Consider the following 18,556-nt stretch of genomic DNA (forward strand, 5'->3'; position numbering starts at 1 on the left):
CTGTGGCTCAAGTGGTAGAGTGCTAGCCTTGAGCTGAAGAGCTGAGGGACAGCGCCCAGGCCCAGAGTTCAGGCCCCACGACCAGACCCAAAAATAAATAAATAATAAAACACAGTCAGCCAAATCACACCCTAATGCCCCAAAAGTTAGGTGCCCGAATCCTAGCCCTCCCTGGGAGTTTGTACATTTCCCCAAACTCACTGTCCACCCCCCAGGCCTTTATTGGCATCCTGTGCCCTCCCCATCCCCATTCCTCCCCCACCCAGGGCCCTTTCCAAGCTCCCCTTCCCAGCCCAACCTTTATAGAAGGGCTGGCCAGAGAGGAAGTCCTGGCTGGCAAAGCCTGGCCCTCGGGGACACAGGCTGGCAAACTCCGGGGAGTCAGGCTCTGGGCAGGCTTCACGCTCAGCTCCCCACGAGGCCCCGATGGAGCAGCAGCAAACATCCATCCGATACTTGCCAGGCAGGGGAACCTCACAGTCATCTTTGTCCCATTGCAGGAAACATGGCTCCAGCCTCATATCTGCAGGTGGAGAGGTTACGAGGGCAGGCCCCTGGCACTCTGAGGCAGGTTTGGCACTCGGCATCACTTGCCCCTGGCTTTGTTCCCAGTAAGGACAGCGAAAAGGAATGACTTCCTCTTGCTGAGATCTGAGGTCATGCCCCAGTCCCACCCAATAATAATAACAATGACACACTGCCTGGGTACTTAACCAAGTCGTAGGCATGGTTCTAAGCCCTTCAATCACTAAATCTCAAGATGATGCTCAAGGTAGAATGCTTCTCAGGCACTAAAAAGGCCCTCGGTTCAATTCCCAATACTGCACACTAACTCAAATATCAGAAATCTACCAGAGTGACTCATGCCTGTAATCCTAGTTGAAATTGGGAAAATTAGAGTCCAAGACCAGACTAGGCAAAAATGTTTACAAGACCTCATATTAGCCAATAAAAAGCTGGGCACAGTGGTGCATGCCTGTCATCCTAGTTATACAGAAAGCCTAAATAGGAAGATCATGGTCCTTGCCAATCTGAGAAAAAAAGTGAGACCCTATTTTTTTCTTTTATTTGTCATGGGGTTTGAACTCTGTCCCTGGGCTCCTCAGCTCAAAGTGAGCGATCTACCACTTGAGCCACAGCGCCACTTCCAGTTTTCTAGCTGTTCATTTGAGATAAGAGTTTCAGAGATTTTCCTGCCCAGGCTGGCTTCGAACCTCGATCCTCAGATCTCAGCCTCCTGAGTAGCTAGGATTATAGGTGTGAGCCACCGGCGCCCCGCCCTATTTTTTTTTTAATATTAGAGCAAAAAGATCTTGGGGGCATGGCTCAAGTGGTAAACTTCTGCTTAGTAAATATAAGGCCCTGAGTTCAAACACCATCCAAACAAAACACAGAACAACCTGAAAGCAGCCATATCTTCCCCAACTCCACTTCCAGCCAGGGGACTGGAGCCTGTTTTTGTTTTTGTTAAATGAAGTTTCAACGGCACACAGCCACATCTGCTGGTATACATAAATTTTGTGGTTGCCCAGAGACAGTATGGCCCCTAGAACCAAAATATCTACTCACTCAGTCTTTACCGATAGAAGTTTACTAGGTTTACTAGGAAGTTTACTATGTAGCCCCGATGATCTTCAAATCTACCATCCTCCTGCCTCAGCTTCCTGAGTGCTGGGATTACAGGTGTGCACTACCATGCTCCGTTAAGGTACTTCTCCTTTTTCAAAGGTAGCAATGTTATCTCTGAAAAGATCATTTCAGGGCCTTGCAACTTGAGGGTGAACCGTCTCAGGAAAGTATCTATGCTCCAAGATGAGAGCAATTGTTCTCTGTGCACCTCAGCCTCGGTTTCATGGCTGCAGGGTGCCCACATGAACCCTGAGTGCACTGACAGGTGACAAGAGAAGACACCAGCTCAGTAGCTAGGCTGGCACCAAGCTGTACCATTTTGGCTTGAGCTTCGGAAAGGGAGAAGATAGACTCACAGGGTGCAGTGAAGGGGATTTGTTTGGACATACATCAGAAGGAAGTGGACAGGGAATAGAAGGTCCTGGGCCACCCCCACATCCCTCCTATTGGGGAGGTGGTTCCATCCTTGGAAGATCCTGCAGGACTCACCCACACATAGCCGGCCAGAGGTGTCCAGTGTCAGGCCCTGGGGACACTGGCAGTGGAAGGAGCCTTCGGTGTTGAAGCACAGCCCATTAGGACACAGGCCAGGGAAGGAGTCACATTCGTTTATATCTGGTCATGGGAGGAAAGGAGAGGAGGGGGGTGTTGGCCATGACCCTGGGCTCTGGGAGTCTTGGAAAGGGAAGAGAGGGCCTAGGATGGGTACTGAGGGCCCCTGGCAAGTCTTGAGTACAGGGGCTGGAGAAATTTGTTTCAACCTTAAATACACCCAGGAAGGGACTCAGGCAGCATGCACTTAGGACCAGCCCTGCCTAGGGGAAGATTTTTATTTTTGCGGGGGGGGGGGAGGGGTTGGGACTTTGAACTCAGTGTTTTCTGGGCGCTGTCCCTGAGCTTCTTTGTGATGCAGGCTAGCGCTCTACCACTTGAGCCACAGTACCACTTCCAATTTTTGAGTGGTTAAATGTAAATAAGAGTCGTATGGAAACTTTTCTGCCCTGGCTGGTTTTGAACCCCAATCCTCAGATCTCAACCTCCTTAGTAGCTAGGATTACAGGCATGAGCCACTGGCACCCAGCTGGGACAGAATTTTTTTTTGGAGGGGGAGGTGTTGGTAGTGGGGGCGGGAGTTACCTTCACAGGTAAGATCCTTCACGCGGGCAAAGCCACGTGCACAGGTGGGATCTGTGGTTGGGAGAATGGGGATGGAAAGAGGGGTCATTCTCTACCCAGCACTACCAATGAGCCAGGGTACAGGTACAGAGCTGAGATGCCCGGTGGGGTCAGTACCAGTCTCACAGGGCTCGCAGGGGCTCCCCCAGGCGACCCCCAGGGTGGCACAGCATTCAGAACGCAGAGTTGGGCCTGGTAGGTTCACCTCGCATTGGCCGTCCTGGGTGTGCAGCCAGCAGGTGCCTTTGGTGCTGTCTGGGCAGTGGGGCGGGAGGGGGGGGAAGGGGGAAGAAGTGGGGGAATTAAGGGGATGAGCCCCATCTTCCATGCTGGGCTTAAACCTGTGCCCACTCTATCTGCAGGTGCCCAGGCCCCATCACACCTCTCACCTACACACACTGTTCCAGAAGGACCCAGCTGCATGCCAGGGGCACATTCACACGCATAGGAGCCCTCCAGGTTCTGGCATATGCCATTCACACACGGGCTAGACAGGCACTCATTTATGTCTGTAGGAGACAGATGCTGTTTGATGCTGAGCAGCAGGACTGAAGGCCCACCTGGGCAGGGCCCTTCCTCCCCACAGAACCATGGCGCCATGGTGCCTGTACAAGCAAGCAAGCAGAAGGCTCAGGAATAGCCAGGCAGGCGATGCCTCACGCCTGAGGCAGCTGAGATCAGGAGGATCAGCGTTCTAGGCCAGCTCAGAGAGAAAAGTCAAAAGATTCCATCTCCAAAATGACCAGCAAAAAGCTGGACTGATGCTGTGGCTCAAGTGGTAGAGCACCAGCAAAGCTAGCAAGTAGGAGGGCTTGGACTCAAACCCAGGTACAGGAAAAAGAGATGCAGGAATAGAACTTGTATGCAAAGGACAGTGTTTGCCAGCTATGTGTGCATGTGTGTACAGATGTGCATATATCATGTGCTGAAAAGGACAGGAAAAAAATAACTCCCCTCCCCCCACTCCAGCCTGGAACATCTTCATGAGCAGAGCTGACAGGCAAAGCACCCTTTAACTCAGTTCCTTTTTTTTTTTTTCCAGTCCTGGGGCTTGAACTGAAGTCCTCGGAACTGTCCCTGAGCTGCTTTTGCTCAAGGCTAGCACTCTACCACTTGAGCCACAGCACCACTTCTAGCTTTTTCTGTTATGTGGTACCGAGGTATCAAACCCAGGGCTTCATGCGTGATAGGCAAGCACTCTACCACTAAGCCACATTCCCAGCCCATCAGATTGCTTTGTGTGTGTGTGTGTGTATACTGGTCCTAGGGCTTGAATTCACAGCATGGACATTACCCATTAGCATTTTCACTCCAGGCTGGGGCTCTACCACTTGAGCCACAGCTCCCCTCCAGTTTTTTGGTGTTTTTTTTTTTTGCCAGTTAATTCAAGATCTTCAGACTTTCTTGCTCCTGCTGGCCTCAAACTGCAATCCACAGATCTCAGGTTCCTGAGTAGCTAGGATTATAGGCGTGAGTAACCAAATGCCTGGCCAGATTGCTTAAAAACCACACGCATGCTCAGTGTCCAACAGTGACCTTCAGAAAGGTCAAGGCACAAGCTGGCTACAGAGGGAGACATAAGACAGGTGCACAGGGACCACAGGGGCCCCCAATACCTTCACAGGTCTTTGTGTCTGGGAAGCTGAAGCCCCTGGGGCAGGAGCAGCTATAGCTTCCCGGGCTATTCTGGCACAGCCCATTGTCACACAGGATAGAGTTGAGGGCACACTCATCCACATCTGTGGGGGAGGAGGAAGACAGGGGGGAGGGGCCTGCTGAGGCCTGGCCCACCCTCTGCTCCATTGGCTCCTGTACTCACCCACGCAGTCCCAGCTTGAGGCATCCACCTGGTAGCCCAGGTTGCAGATGCACCGGTAGCTGCCCTGAAGGTTCTCGCACACGCCATTGCTGCACACCTCGGGGTCCAAGGCACACTCGTTGATGTCTGCAGAGACAGGAGACAGCTGCAGACGGGAGATGGCACAGCTGCCCTGGCTTCTGGAAGTTGGGGGTCCACAAGCCCGGGAAGAAGGGGAGACACCACTCACCTTGCCCATCCGCCAAGATGCCACGTCCGCCCGGGCACAGGGCCTGGAACTCGGCTGGGGGGGGGGAAGCATTGATGAAGGTTGGCCCCTGGGGTGGGGTCTGAGGCTGAACTGGCCCTGGCACCTTGGCCTTGGGCAAGAAACCTCCCTGCCCCCTTCCCAGGTCTTTTCTTAGGGGGACCCCCTCCCTCCCCCCTCCCAGGGATGAATTTAGATGGGGCCTGGCCCAAGGAAACTCACCAGAGTTCTTGGCAGGACAGAGCAGACAGGGGTCCCCGAACCCATGATCGGGGCTGGCACAGCAGCACTCAGCCTTGGTCATGGTGCCCGGCAAAGGCCGGGAGCAGGGGCCAGGCCGGGCGGCCCCGAAGCACCTGCCGTGCACCTGGGAATCCACGCATGTGGGGCTGCCCATGCCCCCTGCCCGTGGCCCCAGGCACCCGCAGTGGAAGGAGCCCTGAGTGTTGGTGCAACCGCTGGTCCCCCCGCAAATGCCTGGCTTCTGGCACTCGTCAATGTCTGCGGGGGGAGGGAAGGGAGAGCAGTACCTATGGGAAGGCCCAGCCTGCTCCCCATCCCTCACTCCCCATGCCCATCCTTCCCTGCTCCCCCTTCTGTGTTTCTTCTCCCGTCTCTCCTCACCTCTGCCTTTCTCCCCCACCCCATTCCCTCCTCTCTTCTCCCCAACCCTTCCCTCATCCTTCCCTGTCATCACCCTCTCTGAAGTGCAAGGCTCAGCCTCATGCCTCACCCATACAGTATTGGCCACCAGGTGCCAGCGTGAAGCCCGGCTTGCAGAGACACATGAAGCTGCCATCTTCATGATGCACATGCCATTGAGGCACATGGTGCTGGTGGCACACTCATTGTGATCTAGACACCAGAGGCTGCCCTACCCTATGGATCAGCCATGTTCTCTCTCTCTCTCTCTCTCTCTTTCTCTCTCTCTCTCTCTCTTCCTCCCCCTTTCCATCCTACAGGAGCCCTCCTCTCTAGTGCTCTACCACTTGAGCCACAGCACCACTTCTGGCTTTTTCTGCTTATGTGGTGCTGAGGAATTGAACCCAGGGCCTCATGCATCCAAGGCAAGTACTCTACCACTGAGCCACTTTCACAGCCCCCTGGCTTTTTTTTGGGGGGGGGATAGTTTATTTGAAGAGTCTCACGGACTTTCCTGCCCCCAGGCAAGCTTTGAACCACAATCCTTAGATCTCAGCCTCCTGAGTAGCTGACAGGAATGAGCCACTGATACCAAGTTTCCACAGTGGAATATTACTCAACAGTATAAAGGAAAATGTCCACAACAGGCAAATCCACAGTGTAAGGACGTGATACCTAGGACTTGATACCTAGGGCCAAAGCCTTTATTGATTGATTGACTGATTTTGGCAGCACTGGGATTTGAACTCAGACTCTTGTGCTTGCTAAGCAGGCACTGTCCTTTGAGCCGCATCACAGCTTATTTTTTCTTTTGTTATTTTTCAGGTAGGATGCAGCGTTTTTACTCAGGGTCAGCCCCATGCTACGTTCTGCCTTCCTGCATCACCCATGTAACTGGTCTTACAGGTATGAAGCATCACATCTGGCTTATTGCTTTCTGGGAGGATGGGTATTGCCTTGCTGTTGAACCAGGATTTTGTCTATCTCTGCCTTCTGAGTAGCTGGATTTACAGGCATAAACTATCATCCTGGACTGTATTTTGTAGATAATAAAAATGTTTTAAATTTGACTATGGTAATATTTGTATCAATCTTTGTACATACTAAAAAAACCATTGAATTGTATACTTTAAGTTGTTAATTTTATGTTATGTGAATTATACATCAGTAAAAATATTTAAAAGCTGGGTACCAGTGGCTCTCACCTGTAATTCTAGAAATGCAGGTGGCTGAGATTTGAGGATTTCAGTTTGAAGCCAGCCTGGGTAGGAAAGTCCATGAGACTCTTGCCTCCAATTAACCATCAGAAAACCGGAAATGAAAGTGTGCTCTAGTTTTGAGTAAAATAGCTTAGGGACAGTGCCCAGGCCCTAAGTTCAAGCTCCCTGACTGACAAATGAGGGGAGGGGGTATTTTACTTTTAGAAACCAATGACTACAGGAATGATCAATTCCTTTTCCATGAAAGACTTGAAGGAAGATCTCAGAGACAGCTCATGGGGCATCCATGCCTGGGATCCCTGAGCCACCTGCACCCTTCAGGGAACAGGGAGTGGGCGCTCTCCAAGGTCCTGACCCTGCCCTCTCGGTGACCAGGCCATCCTGAGCTGATTTCAGACCAGAATCAGGCCAGCTAGACTCAGAGTCTGACCCCCAAGATTCCTCCTTTTATTTTATTTGGGGGGAGGGGCAGTACTGGGACTTGAACTCAGTGCCTGGGTACTTTTCCTGATCTCTTGTGTCAAGACTTCCACCTTTTTTGGCTAGTTAATTGGAGATGAGAGTTTCATGGACTTTCCTGCCTGAGGTTGACTTTGAACCTTGATTCTCAGATCTCAGCCTTCTGAGTAGCTGGGATTACAGGTATGAACCACAGACACCTAGCAAAAATTCCCCTTCTGGGGAACTTTTCTGTCAGCTCACGCCTGTAATCCTCACTACCCAGGAGGCTGAGATCTGAGGATCGTGGTTCGAAGCCAGCCCGGGCAGGAACATCTGTGAGACTCTTATCTCCAATTAACCACCAGAAAACTGGAAGTGGTGTTGTGGCTCAAAGCACTCGCTTTGACCTGAAGAGCTGAGAGACAGCGCCCAGGCCCAGAGTTCAAGTCCCACAACCGACAAAAAAAAAAAAGTTCCCCTCCTTGCAATTCATGGTATGGGTTTAGGAAAGTGTGTGTGGGCTCAGGGCAGTGAGCTAAGGCAGCAGGCAGCAGCAGGTGGGGGGGGGTGGGGTGGATGCTGGTGCCTAGTGAAGGGAATTCAATGGCTCTAAGAGACAACCAATGGAGTCCAAAGCCTCCTGCCCACCCATCCAGCCTCAACTTACCCACACACTTCCTGCCATCAGGGCTGGGCTTAAAGCCGGCACTGCAGACACACTGGAAGCTCCCTTCAGTATTAATGCAGTGGCCCGGGTGGCAGAGACCACCGAGGACCATGCACTCATCCGTATCTGGGGGAAGGGATGCAGACAGGCATTCAGGTGACACCCTGACATCCCCAGCCAGGCTCTCCCACCATTCACCCCTATTCTCGGATACGTCAATGAGTGGTGCCATACCCACACACGCCTGCCTGGTTTGGGAAGCCTGGAAACCTTCATGGCACTGGCAGTGATAAGAGCCAGGGGTGTTGACACAGTCTCCATGATGGCAGGTTCTGCTGGTGCATTCGTCCACATCTGCGGGGACATGACCCTGAGCTCTGACAGGGCGTACCCACCCCCACGCCCCGCACCCTACTGCCGTCAGCTCACCGAGGCATTCGCCCTGTGCATCCTGGCTGTATCCCGGGTTACATTCACAGCGGTAGCTCGTATGCGTGGGCAGGCAGCGGCCATTGCGACACAGGTTGGGGAAGTGGTGGCAGATGTCCATGGTCTGGTTCAGTGTGGCTGTGCCTGTGTGCAGGCAAAAGGATGGGGGTGGGGAGGGGAAACCCATCAGCCACCGCAGTCCCACCCCCAGGCCAGAGCCCCAGCTTTGTCTCTAGGTCTTCACACCAACTGAGCCTGGGGGCCTGTCTGGCTTAGGTCTCATCCTGTGGCCTGCCTCACCCCAAATCTGGACACACACACACACACACACACACACACACGCACACACGCACACACACACACAAAAGTCACAAGTTGGGTCCAGATCCACACTGTGGGGCTCAGTACTTCATCTCAGCCTCTCACACTGTGGGTCCAAGATCCTGACTTTGATGACCAGATCATCAATTTGACTGCCCCCCCATCCCCCACACACACTCCCTTACCACATCGCCCTTTGGTATCTGTAGGACATGGGGTCCGAGCCCTCCTCCACTACCAAAGTGCACAGATATGCCAGTTCCTTATATTAAATGGCGTCTTGCTGGGCACCTATGGCTCACAATTGTCATCCTAGCTACTTCAGAGGTTGAGATCTGAGGATCGCACTTCAAAGCCAGCCCAAGTAGGAAAGTCTGTGAGACTCTCATCTCCAATTAACCAGCAAGAAGCTGGAAATGGTGCTCTGGCTCAAGTGGTAGAGCGCTAGCCTTGAGTCAAAAAAAGCTCAGGAACAGCGCCCAAGCCTGGAGTTCAGACACTCAGACTGGCATAAATAAATACGTCACATAAAATAAAATAAAAAGTGTCATGCTTGGAAAGAACCACTCACTGCCCAACCTCCCACAGGCTTCAATTGTCTCTGGATGACTTATCCTACCGAAAACGAGGTAAACAACACCCACACAGCATTGTTGATGGAATAAAGACAAGAAAAAGTCTGCACATTTTCAGTACAGACACAAATTTTTTTTTCTTTTCCTGGTAGCACTGAGGTTTGATTGATCTCATGGAGTTAGGCTTGCTAGACAGGAGCTCTACCACTTAAGTCATGTCCCCCTCTTCCCCCCCCCTGCCTAGGACACATCCTCTGTGACAAGCCTCACCCCCACTGCTTGGGTCACACCTCCATCACTTAGGCCACACCCTCCACAAAGTCATGTCTCCATCACTTGAGTTACTCGCTTTACAAATGAGCCAAGCCCTTAACTTTCTCTATCACAAAGCCACAAGACTAGAGCTTAAGCCTCCAGGCCCTTTTGGGACTTTTTTTTTTTTTTACTTATTTTTAGGAAAAAGTATCAAGTTTATGTCTGGAGGGACCTGGACCTCAGTTCTCCCATTTAGGATTCTCACATAGCTCAGAGTACAGGTGCATATTACTGTACCTAGCTATTGATTGAAATGAGGATCTTTTTAGCTTTTTCCCTTGGGCTGCCCTGGGAAACCATGATCCTCCTCATCTCTTGTCTTCTGAGTAGCTGGAATTACAGATGTGAGCCATCACACCAAAGCCACCAGTTTGTATTTGAGATGGGGTCTCATTTAATTTTTTTTTCTTGGGTTGGCTTCAGACCAGGATTCTCCTATCTCAACCTTCCAAGTAGCTGGAATTACAGGCATGCATCACAGCCCCTGGTGATACATCCCCCATTCCACACACACACACACAAATAAATTTCTATACAAGGTTGGATGAATCTCAAAATACTCAACCCACAGAGGACCAACATATCCTTCTCCCTATCCCCACTCCAACTCTGACCCTTTCAAAGAAAAGATGCTTTTCCTTTCAACCAGGACTCTCTCCCCAGAGACTCAACCCCTTCTCCCCCACCCTGCTCCATCTTGGCACCTTCCTCCCAAGTCTCAGGCCTTACCGATGTTGGGATTTCCAGGACCCAGGCTAGGGACCCCAGGCCCACTGGAGCCACGTGGGCTGGGCCGTGCTGGTTCTGTGCCACTGGATCTGAAGCCTGGGAGGCCGGGGAAAAGGCTAGGGTAGGAAGGCAGCCTCGCTTGTCCCAGATTACACAGTCGCCGGAACTCATCTGCAAGGAACAGACTAAGCCAGGTTCTTGGCCTTGCCCATAGGGCCCTGACCTAGAAAAGTTGGAGCTCACTTACCAGATCCCGGAGAAGGACACAGCTCCAGAGGCAGGCTGGCAGCCCAGCATCTTCCCAGATCACAGCAGCACTGCCTGCGTGGATAGCGGCCTCCCAGGGCTGCAGCACAGTGGCCACTGATCAGGACCGAGAAGCAAGTGCCCAGGCGACGATCTACAGCAGGCCGGAGGGTGGGGTCTGGGAGCACAGGGTTGAGAGTAGGGGGACACAAGTCATAAAGCCATGGGTACATCATATGCTGTTTTGTAGAATGGGAACTTCTTTGTACAACTACTTAAAGATACAATAATTTAAAAATGTAAAAAAAAAAAAAAGCCATGGGTACAAACCTTGTACCCATGCCTTTCTGTGGTTTGTGTCTCCTACTTCTCTGTGACTTGGTTTCCCCATCTAAAATGAGGGTGTGACCAAGTATGGTTTGGGTAAAAATTTTAAAAGTTTGGAATGTAGCTGGACACTGGTGGCTCACGCCTATCATCCTAGCTACACAGGAGGCTGAGATCTGAGGATCCCGGTTCAAAGCCAGTCTATGTCAAGGAAGTCTGTGAGACTCTTATCTCCAATAAACCACCCAAAAGCTGCAAGTGGAACTGTGGCTGAAGTGGTAGAGCATTAACCTTAACCAAAAAGCTCAGCGACAGCATCCAATCCTTGGAATTCAAGCCTTAGGACTGGTGTGTGCGTGTACACATGCATGCATGCGCACACACACACACTTTTCACAGTGATTTGCAAATGGCTTGCCCATTTACACTTCATTTCCATGCACAGGGACACAGAGAACTTTTGGGAGGTTGGCGCAGGGCCTGGTTTTGAGCCCAATCACTCAAGCCTGATCATTGAACTCAAGAATCATCACCAGGGACCAATGAGATGGATGGAAGGATCGACAGCCACAGCCCCAAGGGGAGACTGAGGCAGAGAATCCCCTAATGACTACCACAGACCTCTATCCATTTCCCACTTAGCCCTCTAGTCACAGGCTTTCCCTAGGCAATTCGATTTCTCAGGCTTTGATTCCAAACACATTATTATGATTATCATCATCATTATCATTATTAATATGATTATTATTATTATTATTTTGCCAGTCCTGGGGTTTGAACTCAAAGCTTGGACACTGTCCCTGAGCTTCTTTTGCTCAAGGTTAGCACTCTACCTCTTGAGCCACAGCACCACCTCTAGCTTTCTGTTTATGTGGCACTGAGGAATCGATCCTGGGGCTTCATGCATGATAGGCAAGCACTCTACCACTAAGCCACATTCCCAGCCCCTCTCCAAACTTTTTTCCCCCTCAGTCATGGGGCTTGAACTCTGGGCCTGGGCGCTGTCCTTCAGCTCTTCAGCTCAAAGTGAGCGCTCTACCGCTTGAGCCAGAGCGCCCCTTCCCGTTTTCTGGTGGTTCATTTGAGTTAAGAGTCTCACCGACTTTCCTGTCTGAGCTGGCTTTGAACCGTGATCCTCAGGTCTCAGCCTCCAGAGTAGCTAGGATTACAGGCGTAAGCCACCAGCGCCCAGCTTCCAAACTTTATTTTTAGGTTTTAAAACTCTGCAATATCTTGACTGGTGGCCCACGTTTGAAAAACCCCTCCACCCAGACTGGGAAGGCCGCTGGCTGCTGCCCCTAGCCTTCCCCCTCTAAACTGGGAGAACATCCAAATGTTTCCACCTCTCTCTGGCCCTGGCACACCTGCGCTCTCCCCACCCCACCCCACCCCACCCCCAGCCAGGACCTCTTCACAGCCCTTTCAAGGACAAAGGGGTGGTTGGGCCTGCCCAGACCTGAAGAGGTCAACAGACTCCTTCAAGGTCAACCAGCTGCTAAGTCTAAGGGTGGGAAACAGACTCCCCAATCCCAGGGGATCTGATGAACAGCTGCCTCTCAAGCAGGAAAGGAGAGAGAATGTGAGAATGTTAAAGGAAATGATGGCTGCCTGTAGCCACAAGGACCCGGCCCTGCTAAACACCACTCGCCCCCACTCCCACCCAGGGGTCCTCAGTTTCTCTGTGAATGTGGACTGAGTTCCACCTACAAATCACCTCTATGTGTGTGCAGGTACTGGGGCTTGAAGTCAAGGCCTGGGCCTTGACTTGACTCCCTTAACATTTGTGCTCAAGACTGGCATTCCACCACCTGAGCCACAGCTTTTTGGTGGTTCGTGGGAGGTAAGAGTTTCATGACCTTTCCTGTCTCCAGTTGGCTTTGAACTGCGATGCTCAGATCTCAGCATCTTGAGTAGTCCCAAATTCTTCCTTGATCCTCAAGGCAGTTCCTTTCACAGATGGGGAAAGGAAGGTACAGAGAGGGCAAGGCAGCTGCCCTGTCACACAGCATCTGGGGCAGTCACTAATGAAAAGGTGGGAGATATGCCCAGAGCCTCACACACACACACACCACCTCAATGGTAGCCAAGATGGTGCCCAGAGGTACAGAACTAGAAAGTCTGGGATTGGCCACAGCCAAACACAATATTCTCAGCCCTGCCTGGTGTAGGCCCAGCCCGAGGGGCCTGAGATGCTGCTAGGGAGCCATCATCTCCTTCCTTCCCCCCAACTCAGGACTTGGCTCATCACTACCCATGCAACTTTTAGGGCCTGCTAACAACAGGCACGTGGCTGATGTGGTGGGACACCCCGCCCCCTGCCAAACAGGCTGGATGTTCAGAAGGGAAGGTGCATAGCCAGAGACACACCCTCCCCATGCTGGCTGTGGTTCTAGGAAGCTGGACATAGGCAGTCCTCCGTTCTACACATGTTGAGTACTCACAATGAAACCTGACTTCTGGTCTCAGTTTCCCCATCTCAAAGATGGTGTGAGAAAGGGAAAGAGAGGCGGAGAGGGGAGGGAGACAGGGGCAGAGGGAGAGATGGTCAGAAGAGCACAGAGATGGAAAGGAAGGAGTAATAAAGAAGAAAACTAAGCTGGGCCCTCATGGCTCATGTGTGCCAACTTAGCTACTCAGGAGGCTGAGATCTAAGGATTGTGGGTCGAAGCCAGCCTGGGCAGGAAAGTCCATGCAACTCTAATCTCCAGTAAACCACCAGAAAAACCAGAAGTAGAGCAGTGGCTCAGCATAGTAGAGTGCTAGCCTTAAGTGAAAGAGCTTAGAGAGAGTGCATAGGCCCCCAGGTCCAGCCCCACATCTGACATAAACAAATAAATTAAATACATAAATAAAGATGAAAACTAAAGGGTCGGGCTGGGAAGGTGGCTCAATGGTAGAGCGCTTGCCTCACATGAGTGAGGCCCTGGGTTCGATTCCACAGCACCACAGAAACAGAAAAAGCCAGAAGTGGTGCTGTGGCTCAAGTGGTAGAATGCTCGCCTTGAGCTGAAGAGCTGAGGGACAGTGCCCAGGCCCAGAGTTCGAGTCCCACGACCCACAAAAAAAAAAAAAAAACTAGAGGGTCAACGGAGGGCAGAGAGAGAGAGGCTAGAGTGTCAGCATGAAGGTATGAGATGAAAGCTAGAAAAACACAAGGGACATAGAGAGAGAGGCCAAAGGTTCCCTGAGGGCCACGAAGATGGCGGCTATAAAGTCAGCAGGGAGCATGGAGATGAAAGCTAGAAGGGCACAGAGGATCAGAAGGGGTGCAGAGCTCAAATCTACAGAGCCAGAGGGGGCATAGAGAGGGAAGCCAAAGGGCAGGGGGAGGGGCCAGTGAGCCAAAATCTGAGGGGACAGGGATGCGTGGGAAAGGGAGCGAGGCTGCCAGGAGGCTGAGCCAACCACAGTGCTAAAGGTCCGACAGACAGGAGGCCAAGGGGGTTCCCAAACCCCAACCCAGGACAGCCAGAGGGGCGGAAACTGGGACTCAGGAAGGCAGAAGGAGGTAGAGATGGGTAGGCCAGAGGGGCTGGGTAGGAGGTCTACACTGAGGCAAGGAGAGGTGAAAAGAGGCCCTGCCCCCCTCACTCCCCCTGCCCCCAGCCTCCCTGCCTGCCTCACCCAGGCATCGGGCACCGTCGGGGCTGCTGATCAGGCCTGGGGGACAGATGCACACGTAGCCCCCCGCTCTGTTCTTGCAGGTGCCCCCGGAGCAGCGGCCTGGCACACCGAGACAGTGCTCCACACCTGTGTTGACAGGGACACGTGGAGTTGTACACAGGCCTCTCGCCCTCCCCCCACCCCGTCCTCGGGGACCCCAGAGTGCTCTGGAACAGAGCAGGTCCCAGAGCACCCTCCCACCTTCACACGTGACACCACTGGCACTGAGCCGGTGTCCAACGGGACAGCGACATTTGAAGGAGCCCACGGTGTTGGTGCAGCTACCGCCCTGGCACAGCCCTGGGATGGCCTGGCACTCGTCCACGTCTAGAAGGACAAAGTTGAGCAGCAAGGGAGCGAGCGGCTAGTCAAGAGGGAGAAACCAAGGCATCTGGGGCTCCCACTCAGCCCAGGTCCCCCGTGGCCCACACCAAGACGCACCTTGACAGGCTCCCGTGCGGATACTGGGGATGAAGCCTCGACGGCAGGGGTGTGGCTGTGGGGGGCAGGGCTCACAAGGAAGGCCCCAGGCGTGACCCACAGTGGCACAACAGAGCGCCTTGGTGAACGTGAGGCCCCTTGGTTGGTGCTGGCACCCCTTGGAGCCCACTTGGCTGAAGCATGGCCCTGTCCGGTAGTCTGTGACCAGATAGATGTACATGGTTGACCTTAGATCGACCCCTTCCCAGAGCCCTCAGCCTCTGCATCCCCTTCCCAGCCTCTCTGCCCCAGTCCACCAGGCTTTCTCTCCACCACATTCCGTTCTCCTTCCATTTCTTTCTCAGCTTTACTTAACAAACTCCTATGCACCCTTTAAAACCTTCTTTTCTTCAAAACCTTTTTTCTTCAGTACATACCTCACCCCCACCCCCTCAACTAACCTCCAGCTTCAAAAGTACATGAGGGGGCTGGAAATGTGGCTTAATGGCAGACTGCTTGCCTAGCTTCCATGAAGCCCTGGGTTCAATTTCTCAGTACCATATAAACAGAAAAAGCCAGAAGTGGCACTGTGGCTCAAGTAGTAGAGTGCTAGCCTTGAGCATAGAAAGGCTCAAGGACAGTGCCAAGGCCCTGAGTTCAAGCCCCAGGACTGGCAAAAAAAAATCATGATATTGCTAGGCACTGGTGGTGAATGTCTGTAATCCCAGCCTCTCTGGAGGTTGAAATCTGAGATTCAAGGATCAAAGCCAGCCTGCATAGGAAAATCTGTGAGACTCTTACCTCTAACTAATTATCAAAAGGCCAGAAGTAGAGCTGTGGCTCAAGTGGTTGAGCACTAGCCTTCAGCACAAAAGTCTCAGGGACAGTGCCAAGGCCCAAGATCAAGCCCCAAAGATGGCGCACACACACACACACACACACACACACACACACACACACACACATACATGATATGTCTGCTCACTCTTTTCCTCCATTCAAGCAAGGACCTTGGAAGCCTGGCTGAGGTGTCTAACTCATTCCTACACACCTTAGGTCCTGCCAAATCTCCCTGATTTTGAAGGCACCACCTGCCCCTATGCTCTGGGTTTACGCTGCCTTAGCCCTGAACCCTAGAGCCCAAGATGGCCACATCTGTTTTCCAATGGCTGTGCAGGGGCTCAGACTGATTTCCTTTCCCACTCTTCATATGTTCCCAATAAGAGGATCTGGCACCCCACCAAGAGCAGCCCCTCGTAGAGAGAGCCAGAGCCACCCTCCACCCCCTAAAGGGGTTCAGAGATAGCCCCCACTCCTGTAGTACCAACTTCCGAAACTAACAGTTCCCAGAACCTCAGGCTCATCCTCCAGGGGCTTCAGCGTGCACCCCACACCCTGAGTTCTTTATTTACCCTCACCCCATCAGCCATCCCGAGTGTGCTTCAACTCCCACAATCCTTATTTCCATGCCCTTTTTATTTATTTATTTTCTCGGTCCAAGTCAGTTTCCAAAAGCTCACTTTAGATCTTAGCTTGGTCCCACTCCTCTGCAAACAACACCCCTCCAGATTATCATTATTGTTATTATAGTGTATGTGTGTGTGTGTGTGTGTGTGTGTGTGTGCACAAGTGCGCGTGTGCGTACGCTCGGAGCTGGGCCTTGAACTCAGAGATATGTGCTCTTGCTTGGCTACTTTCACTCATGGCTTGTGCTCTACCCCTTAAGCCACCGCACCACTTCCAGCTTTTTGGTGGTTCACTGGAGATAAAAGTCTCACAGACTTCCCTGCCCACTCTGGCTTTGAACCAGGAGCCTCAGATCTCAGCCTCCTGAGTCGTTGAGATGTGAGACCCCAGCACCTAGCTCCTGGAATTGCTTTAAGAGTTGGGGGTTCAGGCTGGAGGCATGGCACAGTGGTAGAGCACTTGCTTAAAATGTGCAAGAACTTGAGTTCCATCCCCAGCACCACCAAAAAGAAAAAGAAGCCAGGCCCTGGTGGCTCACGCCTGTAATCCCAGCCACTCAAGAGGCTGAGATCTGAGGATCATGGTTCAAAGCCAGCCAGGCAGCCGTGAGACTCTTATCTCCAATGAACAACCAGAAAATGTGAAGTGGCACTGTGGTTCAAAGTGGCAGAGCGCTAGCCTTGAGCAAAAAGAGCTCAAGGACAGTGCCCAGGCCCTGAGTTAGAGCTTTCTGACTGCAGACTGGGCGGGTTCCCACCCCCCTTTCCCCCAAGGGTGAGGCCTCTCTCCTTCCTAGAGGCTCGGGCTCTGACCTGGGATCTCACTTAGGGCCAGGAAAAAGCAGATGTTTTTGAGAACAAATAAGCAAAGGAGAGAAATGTCCTCAGACAGCCCCACAGCTGGAAGGCAGCCCAGCTGGACCCTCTCAGGGACCGGCCATGTCTCTATCATCACCAGTACCCCCCACCCTATCCTCTCCCCTCCCCTGAGTCACCTCATACCTGTCTCACAGTGGGACCCCAAAAAGCCATACACACATGCACAGAGGTTGGGCCCGATGCAGCGACCTCCATTTTGACAGCTAGGGTTACAGATGGCTGTGGAAAGAGAGAGGAGGAGGATGACAGGGGTTCCTGAAAAGCAGAGGGGGCTCAAGGTCTTTCTGTAGTCAGGAATCCCCCCTTTGGTGGCCCCATCATTTTGGGATTTGAGGCCAGGGTGTGGGGAGGCAGCCCTGAGAAATACTCACGCTGCCCGCACACAGTGCCCCTGTAACCCCTCTGGCACAGACAGGATGCCCCTCGACAGCTGCCGCCGTTCATGCAGCTTATGCTGCACCCCAACTCTGCAAATCAAGACAGGGGGACCCACCTTGGCATTGGTCCTCCAACAAAACCAGCCTGGGCTCTTCCTGCTACCCAGATGCCTAGAACCTTCTCATCCTTCCTCCAAGGGGTCACAGCCCTCTCACCTGGGCTCACCCCACAGCTCGGGGCCAGGGTTCCATCCACACAGGTGCACAGGTTGGGCTGAGAACAGAAGCCTTGGCCACAGGGGTGTCGGCAGATGGCTACGAGGATCACGATCAGGTGTACTCCATGATCAAGGCCCAGGACCTAAATCTCACACCATTGCCCTCCAGGGATGACCCAGCCCCCCAGACAGGGAGGGGCTCCAAGATGGAGCTGTCCCTCATCCACAGGATGCTCCCCAAGCCCTAGGCTGAGCTTGGTAGGTGCTTGTGATCCCAATTGCAGCTCTGGGGTTTTGCTAGACCCTGCTAGGGAGATGCAAATGGACTGGGGCAGTATACAGCGAGGCAGTGGGGACTGAGGCTGGGAGGGCTGCGGATACGGGAGGGATAGGAGGCTGCCTTGGGAATGGGCTCAGAGACAGAGGGAGGAAGGAAAGAGACAGAGATCATGAGAAAAACCTAGAGAAAAGTTGGGCACCAGTGGCTCACACCTATAATCCCAGCTACTCAGGAGGCTGAGATCTGAGGATTACAGTTGAAAGCCAGCCTGGGCAGGAAAGTTCATGAGACTCCTATCTCCAATAAACACCAAAAAGAAGCCAGAAATGGAGTGGTAGAGCACCAAGCTTGAGTGAAAAAGCTCAGAGAAAGCAAGCACCCAGGCCCTGAGTACAAGCCCTCAGACAGGCACAATAAAAATAAATAGGGCTAGGAAGGTGGCTCAGTGGTAGAGTGCTTGCCTTGCATGC

General features: G+C 52.6%; 1 protein-coding gene across 1 annotated transcript in view; it reads right to left on the reverse strand.

Moving 5' to 3' along the window:
• Positions 1-18,556, reverse strand: part of Fbn3 (fibrillin 3) — a 55,936-nt gene that overhangs the window by 36,382 nt on the left and 998 nt on the right. Inside the window, 21 exon segments of the mRNA XM_013033517.1 lie at positions 294-523; positions 2,119-2,244; positions 2,767-2,817; positions 2,923-3,060; positions 3,195-3,314; positions 4,422-4,544; positions 4,625-4,750; positions 4,854-4,907; positions 5,094-5,372; positions 5,605-5,676; positions 5,679-5,726; positions 7,842-7,967; positions 8,076-8,195; positions 8,271-8,414; positions 10,211-10,381; positions 10,458-10,610; positions 14,648-14,773; positions 14,888-15,085; positions 17,335-17,430; positions 17,583-17,678; positions 17,805-17,903. Coding sequence (XP_012888971.1) covers positions 294-523; positions 2,119-2,244; positions 2,767-2,817; positions 2,923-3,060; positions 3,195-3,314; positions 4,422-4,544; positions 4,625-4,750; positions 4,854-4,907; positions 5,094-5,372; positions 5,605-5,676; positions 5,679-5,726; positions 7,842-7,967; positions 8,076-8,195; positions 8,271-8,414; positions 10,211-10,381; positions 10,458-10,610; positions 14,648-14,773; positions 14,888-15,085; positions 17,335-17,430; positions 17,583-17,678; positions 17,805-17,903 — 2,696 coding nt within the window.

This window comes from Dipodomys ordii, unplaced genomic scaffold (genome assembly GCF_000151885.1).
Source record: "Dipodomys ordii isolate 6190 unplaced genomic scaffold, Dord_2.0 Scaffold171, whole genome shotgun sequence".
Lineage (NCBI taxonomy): Eukaryota > Metazoa > Chordata > Mammalia > Rodentia > Heteromyidae > Dipodomys > Dipodomys ordii.